The 17,863-nt window shown below is 42.0% G+C and overlaps 1 protein-coding gene across 1 annotated transcript in view; it reads right to left on the reverse strand.

The window, feature by feature from the left end:
• Positions 1–17,863, reverse strand: part of fam178b (family with sequence similarity 178 member B) — a 159,970-nt gene that overhangs the window by 7,042 nt on the left and 135,065 nt on the right. Inside the window, exon 15 of the mRNA XM_062961255.1 lies at positions 2,580–2,657. Coding sequence (XP_062817325.1) covers positions 2,580–2,657 — 78 coding nt within the window. The remainder of the gene's footprint in view (positions 1–2,579; positions 2,658–17,863) is intronic.

Below are 17,863 nucleotides of genomic sequence, written 5' to 3' on the forward strand. Positions count from 1 at the left end.
TGATGATGATTATTATTATTATTATTATTATTATTATTATTTGATACACAACAAGGCCATACATCTCTGAAAACTTACAGCAACCCAGTTCTTTGAATCCTTCCATTCTTCCTTCTTGATTATGGAGGGAATCGGTAGCTGGGATTTTACATTTTTTTTCCAGTCGTAATATTTTATCCTGACATATCAGGGATGCACCATAGTTAACTCCAGACCGTGGAAGTTTATAATCTGTTAGTCTTTAAGAAGACTACTTTCTTAGCCATGAATTTCACACAGCTGCCACTTTCAAAATTATATTTTATACCTATCTTTTTCCAGGGCATGTTCTGCCAGGAAATTGCGCAAGTCCCGCTGAAATTCATGGGAGATGTGCAAGGCGGCTGTAACCTCCTCCTGCTCATTTCACGGAGAAGCACTTCCCAGCAGGCAGGGCCTTTGGGAGGGAATTTTTAGCTTTCACTTCGAACCATATGCCATGCAGTTGGTCTGGGACAATTACGCCCGGGAGTGGGAACTTTCAGTCCTTTACATGTTGTCAAACGGATCCAAGTGGGCAAATGCACTCGCTCCTCTTGGATAATTCTGAGACATTTTCAGTGCTGTGAACACTGTGAACAAGGGCATCTTTCAAGGCTGTGCCATATGGGAAACTGACCAGCAAACACCCCACATTTCACACTCTACACCAGTTCAGATACAGAAGCATCCAGACTCTGAAAGAGAGCCATGCTGACAAGTTGTTTTCAGCAGTGTTAGTCAGTTTCAGCAAGCAAAGGAAAAGGGTCTGCATTCAGGGACGGAATCTAGTAGTATCTTCAAGACTTATCAGCTAGCATCCTCTGTTATTTGACACAGGTGAGGCCACGGGAAATTGCCTATATTTCGGGCACACAGCACTCTGCAAGTGTAATGTTATACAGGCAATTGGCATTCTTGGATGGTGTGCCAGTTCTCCTTTGTGTGTGATTTACTGGGATTGCAGAAACAGATGTGTTGCTGGTTGTGCAATGTGGGTTGCTTGACTAACATGGCTCAATTATGTGAGTGTGAGTTTAAATTATCGTGCTTGCATGCAATCAAGTCATTTCCAACTAATGGCGAACCTATCGCTGGGATTTGTTCAGAGGGGCTTTCCTCTGAGGCTGAGAGTGTGTGACCTGCCCCAGATCACCCAGTGAGTTTCGGTGGCTGAGCTGGGGTTTGACAATCTGATTTCCAGAGCCATAGTCCAATGCTTCAAGGCCCCATCTACACTGTCATATTGAACAGCATTATATGGTCAGTCTACACCAGACATGGGCAAACTTTGGCCCTCCAGGTGTTTTGGTCTTGATAATAATAATAATAATTTTATTTTTATACCCCGCCCCATCTCCCCAAAGGGACTCCGAGCGGCTTACATGGCACCAAGCCCAGTCCACAATAAAAACAAAGCAATAAAAACAAATAATAACAATAAAAACCTGTCATACAATCACATTCAAGAATAAAAGGTAAAATCATGGATAAAATCTAGAAAAAACCTGGGCCAAAGTGCTACCAGCTGTTAGGAATTGTGGGAGTCCAAAACATCTGGAGAGTCAAAGTTTGCCCATGCCTGATGCAGACTCATATAATGCAGACTGAAGTGCATTGAACTAGATTATGTGAGTCTACACTGTCATATAATCCAGTTCAATCTGCATTATAATGGCATTGTAGATGGGGCTCATGCCGGCTCAAATCTAAACTACATAAAGTAGGGTCTTGGCTAGTAGTTCAGCTCAGTATGAACTTTTGGGGACTTCTGTTCTTTCAAATCAGTGAGCTTGAGGAAGGTGGCTCAGCAAATGTTGAAGTAAATTATTCTTAAAGATTCTTCTAGTCTTCCTTCTCCATCCCTTCCCTTTCGCCTTTTTATATGCATGGATAGCCTGCAAATAGCAAATCAAAATAAAATACAAAATACAAAAAGGAGCGTCCCTGGTGGCACAGTGTGTTAAAGTGCTGAGCTGCTGAACTTGTGGACCAAAAGGTCCCAGGTGTTCAAATCCCGGGAGCGGAATGAGCGCCTGCTGTTAGCCCCAGCTCCTGCCAACCTAGCAGTTTGAAAACATGCCAATGTGAGTAGATCAATAGGTACCGCTCCAGCGGGAAGGTAACGGCGCTCCATGCAGTCATGCCAATGACCACATGACCTTGGAGGTGTCTACGGACAACGGCGGCTCTTTGGCTTAGAAATGGAGATGAGCACCAACCCCCAGAGTTGGTCACGACTGGACTAAACGTCAGGGGAAACCTTTATAGGCCAACCAAAAGTCACAACACATGTCCTTTTTAAATAGTCACAGAAAGCCTCCCTCACAACAAGGTAGTGCTCTGGTCCGTATCATTCCGTTGTTCATTGCAATGAGGATCTATGATTTGCACTGTTCCTCGACCAAGCTTTCTTTTCCTCTGCTTCTGGGTGTCCTGCCAGGGAACAGCTGCAAAGCTGCAATTTACTCTGCCCACTAAACAGGCCCCTTCCCAGCTTTCTCCTCCACCATGGGATCCGTTCTTTCTGGCCTGTTTCCTATTTTCTTGCCCCAACTTACCTGGTGTCTTGAAGGCACAGCTTGGTTAGTCACAATTGCGTTGGCCAAAGTCAGGAGGCTATAGCACAGGTAGCAGGCCTGGAAAAGAGAGAGAAAATAAAACATAAACTACTCAGTGAAGAGGAATTAGAGCCTATAAAAGTTACTTTTGGGGGAAGCATGACTCCCAGAATCCCTGACTAAGACCCAACTAGCTTCAGCCCCCATCACTGCCATCATAATGCAGCCGGTTTAAATGGCTCAATTTCAAATATATACCTTCTTCATCTGACAAGCCACAAGAGACCATTGGCATAAAGAAAAGTCTACAATGGATTGTCGATTTGACTAAAGGAGACCGAGCAAATCAATGAGACTTAATAAATTTTGGTTTACTCAACTCTCATTTATTTAATGGATCTGCAGCAGTCAAAATAACAAGTGGATTTAGAGCAAAGTTTCCTTATATTCATTGCAGTTAAGCTCTTTCCTACTTCTTCACCAAACTATGGTCACTGAACTGCATTATATGGTCAGTGTAGAACCCTATAATGTATTATAGGGTTCTATGATTGGGCTTTGAACTGCTTTATAGTGTAGAAACCTATAAGGCAATTTGAACTGCATTTATATGGTTCTACACTGACCATATAATGCAATTCAGTGCCGTTCAAATCGCATTACATGATTAGTGTAAAACCAGCCTCAGCCTCTCTTGGATGCATCTAAACCAGCGGTCCCCAAACTAAGGTCCGGGGGCCAGATGCGGCCCTCCAAGGTCATTTACCTGCCCCCCACCCTCAGTTTTATAATATATTTTTATATCAGTTTTAATAATATAATATATTTTATATACATATAATATTGATAAAAGTATTATAATGTTATACGTTATAATACTAATAATAATACTACCATATAATAATATTAATTATATGTTATATATTACATATAGTATTACAGTATAGTGGTATAGTTCAATATAGTAATGTATAATGCTAATATTGTGCTATGCTAATAATATAATATATTGGATGTACATACAGCTGCTCTGAGTCCCCTTCGGGGTAAGAAGGGTGAGATATAAATGTAGTAAATAAATGTAGTAAGTAAATAAATAATTAATTTTAGACTTAGGCTCACCCAAATTCTGAAATGACTTGAAGGCACACAACAACAATAATCCTAATTAACTTGACTATCTCATTGGCCAGAAGCAGACCCACACTTTCCATTGAAATCCTGATAGGTTTATGTTGGTTAAGATTGTTTTCATTTTTAAATATTGTATTGTTCTTTCATTGTTGTTGTTGTTGTTTTGCACTACAAATAAGACATGTGCAGTGTGCATAGGAATTTGTTCATATTTTTTTTCAAATGATAATTCGGCCCCTCAACAGTCTGAAGGATTGTAGACCGGCCCTTTGTTTTAAAAGTTTGAGGACCCCTGATCTAAACTGTAGAACAAATGCAGTTTGTCCCTATTTGAACTGCCATGACTCAGTGCTATGGAATCCTGGGAGTTGTAGTTCGGTGAAGCACCTGCACTTTCACCAGCAAAAATCTTGTAAAACTACAGCTCCCATGACTCTAAGTGGCATCAAACTGCATCCATTCATTCTACAGTGTTGATGCACCTTTGGTCAGGCTTGTAATAATTGTTTTTCAGGCGAACGGGGAGGACGTGGAGTATGGCCTTTCTGCAAATCCTTCAATATCAGGTCTGTCTTGACCATCTAACCCTTAACAGAAGAAGCCAGCGCTTCTTTATTAAAGGCAATTCCCCAGGAGGCCTCTGTTTGCTTAAAACTGCAGACATGGCTTGTCTAATCTAAAAGGGAGGAAAAAAACGGAGCAAGATATATCTTCATCCACTCATTGATCTCAACTTTACTCTGCTGGGCCTCTGCTTGAAGACTTACAACAGGGGAAAAAATGCCCCTCACCCTAGTAATTGGTTCCATTACATACTGTCCTTCGGCAGAAATTATCACCAAGTGGGCACTAAAAGGTAATACATATCCATTAAACACCGTGACAAGAAATGGCAGGTAAATCAATGCAGGGAGTTCTGTGTAGAGGTACAAAATTAGGACTGAAATTGATACTGAGCAGTACTTAACTTAAGAGTGCATCTATACTGTCGAATTAATTCAGTTTGACACCACTAACTGCCATGGCTCGTTGCTATGGAATAATGGGAGTTTTGAAAGATCTTAAGCTGTCTCTGCCAAAGAGAGCACACACGACAACTCCCAGGGTCCCAAAGCATTGAGCCATGGCCGGCAAAGTGGTGCCAAACTGTATTCATTCAACACTGTAGATGCGCCCTGAGTTGTCATTAGAGCTATAGTTTTACAAGGACTTTAGTCTCCTCTGCCAAAGAACTCTGATGCCCCATCAAACTACAAATCCCATTATTTCACTGCATTGAGCAATGGCATCTAAACTGGTGTCAAACTGCATTAATTCTACCATATCAACGAACTCTTAAATTCAGTTGTCAGTTTTGTAATAGTCTGTTTTCTTTTTTTAAAAAATCCTAGATTTTTTAAAAAGACAAATAATAATAATAATAATAATAATAATAATAATAATAATAATAATAATAATAATACAGTAATAATGATGATAATAATAATAATAACAACAACAATGACAAAGTTCTGGAACACAACACACCAGACATCACAGTTGTGGAAAGGAAAAATGTTTGGATCATTGATGTTACCATCCCAGGTGACAGTCGCATTGATGAAAAACAACAGGAAAAACTCAGCCGCTATCAGGACCTCAAGATTGAACTGCAAAGACTCTGGCAGAAACCAGTGCAGGTGGTCCCGGTGGTGATGGGCACACTGGGTGCCGTTCCAAAAGATCTCAGCCGGCATTTGGAAACAATAGACATTGACAAAATTACGATCTGCCAACTGCAAAAGGCCACCTTACTGGGATCTGCACGCATCATCCGAAAATCCGACTGTGATGACACAGTCCTAAACACTTGGGAAGTATTTGACTTGTGATTTTGTGATACGAAATCCAGCATATCAATCTTGTTTGCTGTGTCATAATACAATAATAATAATAATAATAGATTCGGATTTGCATTCTATTTTGATCTTTCGATATATGTTTTGGTGTATGTATTTTACAGTTGTGTGCTTTGATATAGGTATTTTGTTGTGCTTTTCTTTATGTTGTGTTTTGATTGTATTGTACCTTGCTTTGAGCCCTTAGTGGAGGTGGGTAACAAAACATAATAATAATAATAATTTTGCTCTCAATGTTTCCCAGGAACTGTCCATGGAGAGCCTTCTGTTGTCAGTTTTCTCTTCTGCTCTGCATTGTATTTCTATAGCATTCACTCTTTGTCTTTTGCACTTTAAGCAGTTTTCTACTCTTGACTTCCATCAATGTTAGTTCTTGGCTGTCTTTCACATAATCTGCCAGTGCATGTTTCTCTTCCTCTACCGTTTGTTTCACTTGTAGAAGCCCTCTTTCTGTCTCCTGATTTTCTGGGCAGGTAAAATCTGTCAACATCACTTTGTGGGTGTCATGAGTTGTGGATTGTCATCAGTTTTCTTGTTTTTCTGTCGAGATCATCCAGCTTTGCTTGTATCAAGTTCACAATTCCAGCAGTGTTGACAGGGATGGCCCAGGTGTTGCTAGCCTTGGTTGTATTTCCATCATTTAATTTGCTCTTCAAAACTTTTCTGACCCTTTGGACATATTCTTTGCTGACCACATTCTTCACATGTCCATGCTTGATATTGTCCAACTGTAGTATGTCCAGATATTTATAGGCTTCAGGCTGATTGCACGTTATGATTTGTCCATTTGGCATTTCTATGCGCTCTCTGTGAGTAATTTCCCCTTTTTTTAATGCCACTGTGGCGCATTTGTCTAGGCCAAACTCCATACTGATGTCAGTACTGAAGATTCTGACTGTGTTGGTCCGTGACTGGATTTCAGTTTTTGATTTTCCATAAAACTTTAGATCATCCATGTACAGCAAGTGGGAGATCTTACGACAACAGATTCCAAAGACTCTGCAAGGAAGCAGATTAAATGATGGATTGCCTCCTCAGCTGCTGCAAGAAGATCATGCAGATGGACTACACGCAGAGGCAGAATACCGCTGCTCAGATGACCCAGTGGAATTTGTGCCAAAAATACCATCTGTCTGTGAGAAAGAACTGGTGGGATCACAAGCCTGAAAAGGTTACAGAAAATGAACATGTCAAATTACTATAGGACTTCCGAAATCAGAGTTTTGGGGTACAATACTGATCTCACAAATCGTGGAAAAAAATAATGTATGGATCGTCAATGTTGCAATCCCAGACGACAACAGAATGGGCGAGAAGCAACAGGGAAAGCTGAAAGATCCAATTGCAAAGACTCTAGCACAAGCCAATCAAGATGGTCCCAGTGGTGATTGGCACACCTAAGGACCTTGGCTTGCACTTGAAAACAATCGGCGCTGGCAAAATCACCACATGTCAGCTGCAAAAGTCCACCCTATTCGGATCTGGTACATCACATAGTTCTAGACACCTGGGAAGTGTCCGACATGTGATCCAATACCAAAGCTAGCATGGTGATCTTATTTGCTGTTTACTAATGTTGTTGTGTATACAATAATAATAATAATAATAATAATAATAATAATAATAATAATAATAGGAACGGCTGCAAAGATGTATTTCTGACAGTGTGAATGTTGCATTTGTATAGGGTTTCCACTTATTTAGTAGCTGGGCTTTGTTACACCTGACTTTCTTCATTTCTAGCAGAATTAAAGCTAAATATGCAAAAGAAGAGCTTAGAAAGGTTGCATTTTGGGATGGATGACTAGAACCCCCCCGTTAGCCCAGCCTGTCTGCAAAATAATAAGGGAAGTAAATATTATTATGCCCACACTACAATCGGCATGACTGCGAATGATTCCTCGGGAGAGACTGAGCCTCTTCCAAAGCCACCTTGGGACTCCCTGCTTACTAAGTGAGTTTCATTCAGTAAGTGAGCTGAAATTTAAACTGGAAACCTCCTGGCTAACCTCATTATTCTGCATTCGCAACATTACAATATGTAGTTCATGCTTATATCGTAACGGCGGTCATTAGTTTCAATATAATTTTTCATTTGTTTCCTTCCTTTTTTGAAAAAGAAAAGCAAAGCAATAGAAAGCGTAGCTCTTCCTGGCGTATGCAAGACACAAGAGAGAGATTCAAATCCAGTTTACTGAGGAGCAAAGAGGTAAATATAATACTTAATTGAGCGGAAAACGAGGAAAGATTGCAAAGGTGATAAATGGAAGAAGTATGTGGCAGCGTAATTGGTATACTGCAAAGAATGGATGTGGCAGCAAAATAGGGGTGAAATGAAAGCCTTCCAGGTGACGGAGAAGGAAATGTAACTGGGCGGACTGGGAAATGACAAGAGGGAGGGGTCTCCAAGGAAATGTTGCAGAGTATCTTCTCTTTGTTTAAGGTTCAAGAGCCCATTTGGTAGAATGTTAAAGCTATTAGCCAGGGATGGGGAAATACTCAGGATCGTAGCTACCTAGAAGGGAATTGGGGCAGGAAATTCATTTGGAGCCAGAATGTTTATTTAATGGACCAAGTCTTCATTTTGCCCTCCCATGATAGCTATGCTCCAACAATATCCCATTATTGGTTTGCGGCAATCTATAGAACAGCTCAGTAGACCACAAGCTGAATGTGAGCCAACAATGCGATGCAGCAGCTAAAAAAACCAATGCGATTCTAGACTTCATCAACAGGAGTCTAGTGTTGAGATCAAGGGAAGTCCTAGTCCCACTCTCTTCTGCTTTGGTCAGACCTCCCCTGGAATAATAACGCTGTGTCCAGTTCTGGGCAAAGCAATTCAAGGAGGAGATGGACAAGCTATAAGTGATGGGCCCTCAAGTCTGGGAAATGGTTTTGTCTTGGAAAGTGCAGGACCGCAAGCACATTCAGAAGTAGCTACAGCAGATAAGGATTCGAGTAAAGAACTGAGTGATAAGGAGGGTTCCCAGGGGAACCCACCTGCAGCTACGGAGATCAACAAAAGTCTTTGTTTACAAATCAGAGCCAAAAATAGACTGCATAGTTTAGAGAAATTATGTGGGAAAGTTGCAACATAAAATCACGGGAAACAGAGTTATTTCATGGGTGTCTATTAAACAACAATTTTTTCACCTTAAGTTCAATTCAGGCAACGCTGCATAAGAGCGAGAAGCTAAGCCTGAGTTCTCTTGTTCCTGGTTCAAGTCAAGCTTTGGTTTTGGATTTAACATATCCTGGAAGTTTTCTGTGTTCCTGTTCAAGTGTTACCAGTAATGCCTTCATGATTGTGGACTTATGCTGTATCTGTGATTCTTGGCTGTTCATGGACTTTGCCACCTCTGGAACTTTATTGTTTGGACTATTGTTTGGATATCACCTGTTGCTAAACCTTTGTGGATTACATATCTTCCTTTCTTATTGCTGATTTTTATATGCTTTTTATATGGTTTATACATAGATATTTGCTTATATACCTGGACTCTTGTGTGGTGCAGTGATCATAGGTGTTTCCAGGCCTGGAGTGCAACAGTGACAGAGAAGGGCGACCAAAACGGTCAAAGGTTTAGAAACCATGAATCCCTGGTCAAAGTGATCCCTGGTTAAAAAAAGGTTGGGAACCACTGCTTTAGATGGAAGTCCACTTTCTCAGACGCATTATCCTCAAATGAATAGCAAGGGAAGTAAACCATGCAATGCCAGGAGTTCAGCCAGCATAATTTTTATGCCAAGCTTATATATATGTGTGTGTGTGTGCATATATACACGTATATATCTACAAGATAAGACTTTGGCAAAAGGGGTAATTAGTGATAACACAATCTACCTGGCTGCTGTTCTTATCTTGGGCACACATGGGCTTTGCATGGATTGGAAATGCCACAGACTTGCCTTGTTCCTCGGAGGGCATGTTTACAATACTGTGTGTGTTATGCGTCTGTCAACCAAGGACACCATTCACACACCTGTCCTTTTATCCAGGAAAAGTTGTGAAGCAGTCTGCCAATAAATGTGAAAATCCTCTCGGGCTTCTTTGTAGTTCCATATCCGTGATTGCAACAGTTGGTTAGCAATTTCTCAGCTGCAGCCGCTGATATCAAGAATGCGATGGGGAAATCAAGGAAGGGGATTACCTGAAATACGTGTCAGAAAGGGGTGAGCAGGCAAGGGGGCTAAAGATGTTGCAAAGCTGTCCCGGCCTTGTTTTCTTCCACTCTTTCCCTTTCTTAGCATCTTGTATCTCCGCAGCATACAAATCGGGGAGCCAGTCCTTTCCTGGAACAACCTCCTCCTCCTCTTGCCAGGTGAGCATGCGTCCCAATTCTTGCTAAACCCTTCAAAGATTTAGCCTTCGCTGATGCTCTTTCCCCCAGCGAGTAATCCCACAGCCTTAAGGGAAGCGGGAAGGGAAGTGTGACACACTGCCTTGGCCAAGCTTAGAGGGAGAGGTCAGCAGGTAAAGGGGTTTGCAGGTAAGCCCTTTGCTGTGGGGACGCCCGCAAATTGCATTAAGGGATTGACAGGTAAACAGCTTAAAGCCCAACGCGTGGGAGGCGATTGCCCATGTCTCCGATCGGGTCCAAAGTTGGGGGTAGGGGTCCTGATCTGGCACGCCGGAGAGAAATGCCCCATTGCTTTGTATCGTGATCTAGATATAAAAGTGACAAATAATATAATAATTTTATATATATATATATATATATATATATATATATATATATATCAAAATATGCCTGTCTGTCTGTCTGTCCCGCAAAGGCTGTTGCTAAGTGATGTGGTCTTTTGTGATGTCACTAGGAAAGAAATATGACATGTGTATGAGAGGAAGCATCAAAATGGAAGGTGGCCAAACACCATTCTCTAAAAACTCACTCATAATTCCTACAAAGACCAAAACCGCAAGATTTTCAGGTGTGGGAATATCCTGGTTCTGGCCGTAAAATACAGATATTTGAATCTCTGTATGTCCCAACACTCAGAAAATAGGGGAAATTTTATGTTGGTTTGTTCCTGGGTTATACATGTTGGTTCCTGGTTGTTTGTATCCTAAAAACATGCAACAGGTGACTAGAGGGGCCGGGCTGTGGCGCAGGCTGGTGAGCAGCCTGCTGCAATAAATCACTCTGACCATGAGGTCATGAGTTCGAGGCCAGCCCATGGCGGGGTGAACACCCTTCAATTAAAAAATAAAAAATAGCCCCTCCTTGTTGCTGACCTAGCAACCCGAAAGATAGTTGCATCTATCAAGTAGGAAATAAGGTACTACTTATAAAGTGGGGAAGCAAATTTAACTAATTTATGATGTTGGAATGAGGAAGTGCCGTCACAGTGGATGATGAAGCAGCTGCTCCCCCATGTGGCCAGAATCGAACATCCCCTCAGGAGAAGGTTAAATTGCCTCTGCGTCTGTCTCTGTCTCGGTTCTATGTGTATATGGGCATTGAATGTTTGCCCTATATGTATATAATGTGATCTGCCCTGAGTCCCCTTCAGGGTGAGAAGGGCAGAATATAAATACTGCAAATAAATAAATAATAAATAGAGGGCAAATATTTTATACTGGCAAGAGAAACTTCGTCCTCCACACATTTAATGAAGTTTCTAGCACACAAACAAAGGTTTTGACATGTAATCAACTTTCCCCATGTTTTTATGATAAAAGCCATTAGGAACAGATGAGAAGAAACTGGAAAAGGTGACACATACGAGGATTTAAAGATCGAACTGCAAAGACTCTGGCACAAGCAAGTAAAGGGCGTCCCACTAGTGATCGGCACTGGTGCCTAAATACCTGGGTCAGCACTTGAAAGCAATCAGCCCTGAGCAAATTACCATCTGTAAGCTGCAAAAGGCCACCCTACTCAGATCTGCACACATTATCCCCTGATGCATCACATAGTCCTAGACACTTGGGTCCAACGTGTGATCCAATACAAAAACCAGCATAATGATCTTGTTTGCTGTGCATGAATCTTGTTGTGTATCAAATAATAATAATGATGATGATGATGATGATTATTATTATTATTATTAAACATTGCATGGAAAGTTCCTTGACAAAATTGAAGGAAAAGCTGATAAGGAGAAGACCTGGCTCTGGCTCACAAATGGGACCCTGAAGGAGGAGACAGAAGGCCTGATCCTTGCAGCCCAGGAGCAAGACATCAGGACAAAGGCAATTCAGGCCAAGATCGAAAAATCAGCTGATGACCAAAAATGCAGACTGTGCAAGGAAGCCAACGAAACCATGGATCATATCCTCAGCTGCTGTAAGAAAATCGCACAGACAGACTACAAACAGAGGCACAACTATGTGGCCCAAATGATTCATTGGAACTTATTCCTCAAGTACCACCTCCCAGCAGCAAAGAACTGGTGGGATCACAAACTTGCAAAAGTATTGGAAAATGAGCACGCAAAGATACTGTGGGACTTCCGAATCCATACTGACAAAGTTCTGGAACACAACACACCAGACATCACAGTTGTGGAAAAGAAAAAGGTTTGGATCATTGATGTCGCCATCCCAGGTGACAGTCGCATTGGCAAAAAACAACAGGAAAAACTCAGCCACTATCAAGACCTCAAGATTGAACTTCAAAGACTCTGGCAGAAACCAGTGCAGGTGGTCCCGGTGGTGATCGACACGCTGGGTGCCGTGCCAAAAGATCTCAGCCGGCATTTGGAAACAATAGACATTGACAAAATCACGATCTGCCAACTGCAAAAGGCTACCCGACTGGGATCTGCACGCATCATCCGAAAATACATCACACAGTCCTAGACACTTGGGAAGTGTTCGACTTGTGATTTTGTGATACGAAATCCAGCATATCTATCTTGTTTGCTGTGTCATACAATGTCGTTGTGTCCATAATAATAATAATAACAATAACAACCCTACTGGGATCTGCGCACATCATCTGAAAATACATTACACAGTCCTAGACACTTGGGAAGTGTTCAACTTGTGATTTTGTGAAACAAAATCCAGCATATCTATCTTGTTTGCTGGGTCATACAATAATAATAATAATAATAATAATAATAATAATAATAATAATAATAATAATAATAATAATAATTCATTGGAACTTATGCCTCAAGTCCTACCTCCCTGCAGTAAAGAATTGGTGGGATCACAAACCTGCAAAAGTATTGGAAAATGAGCACGCAAAGGTACTGTGGGACTTCCGAATCCAGACTGACAAAGTTCTGGAACACAACACACCAGACATCACAGTTGTGGAAAACAAAAAGGTTTGGATCATTGATGTCGCCATCCCAGGTGACAGTCGCATTGGCAAAAAACAACAGGAAAAACTCAGCCACTATCAAGACCTCAAGATTGAACTTCAAAGACTCTGGCAGAAACCAGTGCAGGTGGTCCTGGTGGTGATCGACACGCTGGGTGCCGTGCCAAAAGATCTCAGCCGGCATTTGGAAACAATAGACATTGACAAAATCACGATCTGCCAACTGCAAAAGGCCACCCGACTGGGATCTGCATGCATCATCCGAAAATACATCACACAGTCCTAGACACTTGGGAAGTGTTCGACTTGTGATTTTGTGATATGAAATCCAGCATATTATCTTGTTTACTGTGTCATAATAATAATAATAATAATAATAATAATAATAATAATAATAATAATAATAAAGTGTGTGTGTGTGTGTGTGTGTGTGTGTGTGTGTGTGTGTGTTGAACATGTGGCAGGGATCATTTCCCCTTGGGTCACTCTCTTTGCAGAAGCTGACCTGCAAAGATGCTTCCTTGGAAAGCCCTGTTTGCTTCCTCGACTGTCATCCAAACATCATTCCCTGTGAGTCAGAGTGTCTGCAAGGGCAGGGCTCCTCCTCAAAAGCTGTGTACATGTCTGCTGGAGCATAGCTCTCTCCTCCTTCCCGCCTTCTCTCCTTCCTGGCCGGAAAGGGGAGCAGGTTGGGATCTGCTGACACTGGAGCCGGTCCAAGTAGGGAATGGAGGGCACCTAGGGAGGGAGGGAGGGAGGAGAAGGCCCCAGGCCGTGGAGGAACTAGGCTAGACTTGGGGCTGGGAGGGGAGGGGAGCCAGACCCACTCTGGCAGCAATGCATGATGAGTAAAATAGTAGCTTGAGACGGACAACCTTTCCCAGTCTTTTACATAGGCTAGCCTATATATCCTTTCCCTGGCAGATTTGTCACCGCTAAGAAAGCAAGCACCTTCTTTCGTAACTCCTCAACTCTAAAAGATGTCGTCCATTTCATTTCAGAATGCAGTAATTACACTGCTATTAGGGGAAGGTATAATTCCCCATTGCCGGCTCTGATGAAAAGCGGTGCTTTTTATGAAAAGCTTTTAACAAACACAGTGGGCCCTTGGTATTCCCTGTGGATACCTGTCGATGCTCAAATCCCATCCTATACAATGGCACAGTAGAACGGAGTCCCTTAAATAAAAAGGCAAAATCAATATTTGCATTTTGTATTTCTAGAAACAGGTTCTAGCCATGGCTGAATCCATGAATGCAGACTCTGTGGGTACAGTGGGCCAACTGTATGTAATATTTAAAAAGGTAAAGGTTTCCCCTGATGTTAAGTCCAGTCATGTCTGACTCTGGGGGTTGGTGCTCATCTCCATTTCTAAGCCGAAGAGCCGGCGTTGTCCATAGACACCTCCAAGGTGATGTGGCCGGCATGACTGCATGGAGCGCCGTTACCTTCCCGCCGGAGCAGTACCTATTGATCTACTCACATTGCCATGTTTTCGAAATTCTTGGCTGGGGCCTTATGCTTGTGTGCAGAGGACTTCATCACATCGAAGCAGGGAGGTGTTTAAAAGCGTAGGTTTGTCATAGAGCTCTGTTTTGAAATGAAATGGATAATTTCCCTACCTTCATCACAATCTATCAGTTGTACTCAGTATTCTTTCAGTTCATTTGCCATCACACCATAGATATTTGGTACCGCTCACCATCCCTCCCTGGTGTCTTCAATTCCCTGAGCTTTCAGTCTAGCCTCTCTCTCGACTGCCCCATAGAGAAGGGTGTGGGCCTTGGGAAACTATAACTCCCTGGACAGCACAGTATGAAATTATGATATTTAAAGAAAGGTCCAGCTGCATTCATTCCACATTGTAGATGCACCAAGAGAAGGGCATGGACCTTGGGAAACTAGAACTCCCAGGAGGACTCCATTGCATGGAGCCATGGCTTTTAAAGTGGGGTGAAAGGGCATTCATTCCATATTGCAAATGCACCAAGAGAAAGGTATGGACCTTGGGAAACTATAACTCCCAGAGACACATAGTATGGAGCTATGGTATTTAAAGTGGGGTCCAAGAGCATTCATGCCATAGTGTAAATGCACCCAGAGAAGCATATGGACCTTGGGAAACTATAACTCTCAGGATTGCACAGCATGGAGACATGGCATGATAAACTTTCCCTAACTTTTCCTAACAAGGGTATCTTGGCTCCTGCCATAATTTCCCCTCCCACAAATTGGGAAACGTCTCATTTTAATCCTGAGAGCAACAAATGCCATCACATTACAGAACTGGCCATTCATCTGGATCATTCCCCAAAAACCCACTTCCCACCACCTCCTGAAACATTTGAAAAAAATTCTGGCTCCCACGCTTCAAATACAGAAGGAATGCTCTACCCTACACTTGAACCCAACCGAATGTGATGAACATAGTTGGTTAACGGATTTTACGTGTAGGACTCGGTAGAATTTGGCAAATGTGATGAAGTGGCTAAGTGATGTTTGTAATGCATTTGTAGAATAGCTGAGTAGTGAGCCCACATTATTTTGGGTGTGTGGATATAGCCAAAGTAACTCATTCCTAACTGTTGAGAATACACATATTTCTTCTGCATCCTTAAACGGCTTTGGCCTTAAAGAGCCAGCATTTGACAAGTGCTTTCCCATCTCCTCAAGCAAAAATGCTCAGAGCTAGCACAAGTCACTTTTCAGGGCTATAGCTCCCAGAATCTCCAAAGATCAGCATAGCTGGGATATCCTAAGAGCGGACAAGTAACTTTGCATATTGTTTAAGAAATATTAAGGCCAGTGATTGAAAGGCGTAATTAATTAATCAGCTGGGGATAAAAGGGTAGGAGAAGATGGTTTTTAATGCCCCACACCAATATACACACAGCACCACACTTTCATGAATGCTGTTGTCGAGGAGAGAGAAAATGATCATAAATATGTTATCTTTTCCTTCTAATCCTACACTTTCCCCAGTTGCTTTCCAGCCAAAAATCTCAGAGCAATTAAAAGAGGCTCTAATTAAGCATGAAAGAAAAATATAAAACCAAGGCAAATTAAAGTAATGAGTTGGATGGCTGGGTTGGGAGTGGCGAGAGATGGAGATTTCAGCACCATCCATCCTGCCCCGGGAGCATTCATTCGAACGAACTCAGAGTTACAAGACGATGAAAAGCATCCTTGGGCTGGAGCTGCACCACCAACAAAAACACAGGAGGAGGGGAGTGCTTGTGGTACATCTCTCCTCGGCTTTCGGATTAATGTTTTGAAACAGCCGAGCAGAGGCACAATCCAAAGGTGTGCCGAACAAGTTCTTTGTGTGCCAACGTTGCTTAATGTGTGGGCACGAGCCGCCGATTATATTCCTTTCCGCTCCCCCTCCGAAAAAGCTCCAGTTCCTTATTTTTGTCGATTTAAGCTGCTGGTGCGAAACCACGTAGGGGTTGGCAAGCCGAAATGGAAAAGTTTCCAAAAAAGGCTTCCTTGGAATTGCTACCTTTTCATTGCTGCGGCTCCTGCGCCTTGAGAGGCCGCCTGACACATAGAAATTAAGGAGCTGAAGCTTTTCATGGAGTGGAGATAAGAGGAAGGGAAAAGCATTACCTGTCAATTTTCTGAATGTCGGGCTGCTGTTAAAAGGCAGCGGGAGCTGGTCCAGTTGGCAGCTCTGAATTGGATCATAATGGCAATGCAGGAGAAGAATGAAGCTGCTGCTATTGCTGTTTATAATAGATATCTATATCTATATATATTTTAAAAAAAACAATAACCTTGTGGCAATAAGCCTTCATGCATTAGCAGTGCCAGGTTTTAAACTAGCTCCTGCCTTTATCAGCCATTAAAATGAAAATATTACCTCTGTATCCCCCAAAACTTCACCCATATCCCCCGCTTGCTCTTATCTTTTAAATAGCATCATCATCAGAAATGATGGAACAACTCACAGCATAAAACCTTGTAACGTCTCAGTATCTCAATATATTAAACGCGGATTCACTCATCGAAACGGAGACTTGGCAACTCTCAAGAGTTTATGTATGGTGCTCTCCTGAAATAATGACCATTACTGTTGCTGGTTTTATTAACGGGTATGGTTTATCTCCGGTGTGTTGAACAGTTAAATACACAAGCAAGTCATAATGGCTAATGCTAAGCCTTTTGTGCAAGCTGTAGCCAAAAGTGAAAGATTAGGCCAGGCCGTTCTGATTAACTTCAGGTCAGTTCTTCAGTGGCCTTTACGCTAAATAGAAGGCGTACAGATAAAGAACAGGTGGGGCGAACAGCCAGTTGATATGCAGGGCTTATTTGTTCCATCTGTAGAAATGTGCTTCCCTCTTGGCCATGCCATCTTTCTCTCCCTTCACCCACCCAAGTCTCACCCCAAGCGGCAAAGAGCAATTTGAAAATGTTAGTGTTGCACTCCAGGCCTGGAAACACCTATGACCACCGCACCACACAAGAGTCCAGGAATATAAGCAGAAAGTTTATTATAAAAAACATATAAAATCAAGGAAAAGAAAGGAAGATATATAATCCACAAAGGTTTAGCAACAGGTGGTATCCAAACAAAATGTCTCATAACGTTCCAGAAGTGGCAAAGATCAGAAACAACCAGGAATCACAGGTACAGCATAAGCCCATAAGCATGAAGGTTTAACTAGTAATACTTGAAAAGGAGTACATGAACAGGACACAGAAAACTTCCAGGATATATTAAATCCAAAACTAAAGCTTGACTTGAACCAGGACCAAGAGAACTCAGGCTTAGCTCCTCACTCTAATGCAGCGTTGCCTGAACTGACCTTAACATAAACATCTTGATGTTTAACAGACACTCATAAATTCATTCCGTTTCCCATGAATTTCTTTCTCAGCTTTCCCATGTAATCTCTCTGAATGACGCAACCTATTTTCAGCTCTGATTTGCAAACAAAGATTTCTGTTGATCTCCTTAATTGCAGGTTGGTTCCCA

Source organism: Anolis carolinensis, unplaced genomic scaffold (genome assembly GCF_035594765.1).
Source record: "Anolis carolinensis isolate JA03-04 unplaced genomic scaffold, rAnoCar3.1.pri scaffold_8, whole genome shotgun sequence".
Taxonomy (NCBI): Eukaryota; Metazoa; Chordata; class Lepidosauria; order Squamata; family Dactyloidae; genus Anolis; species Anolis carolinensis.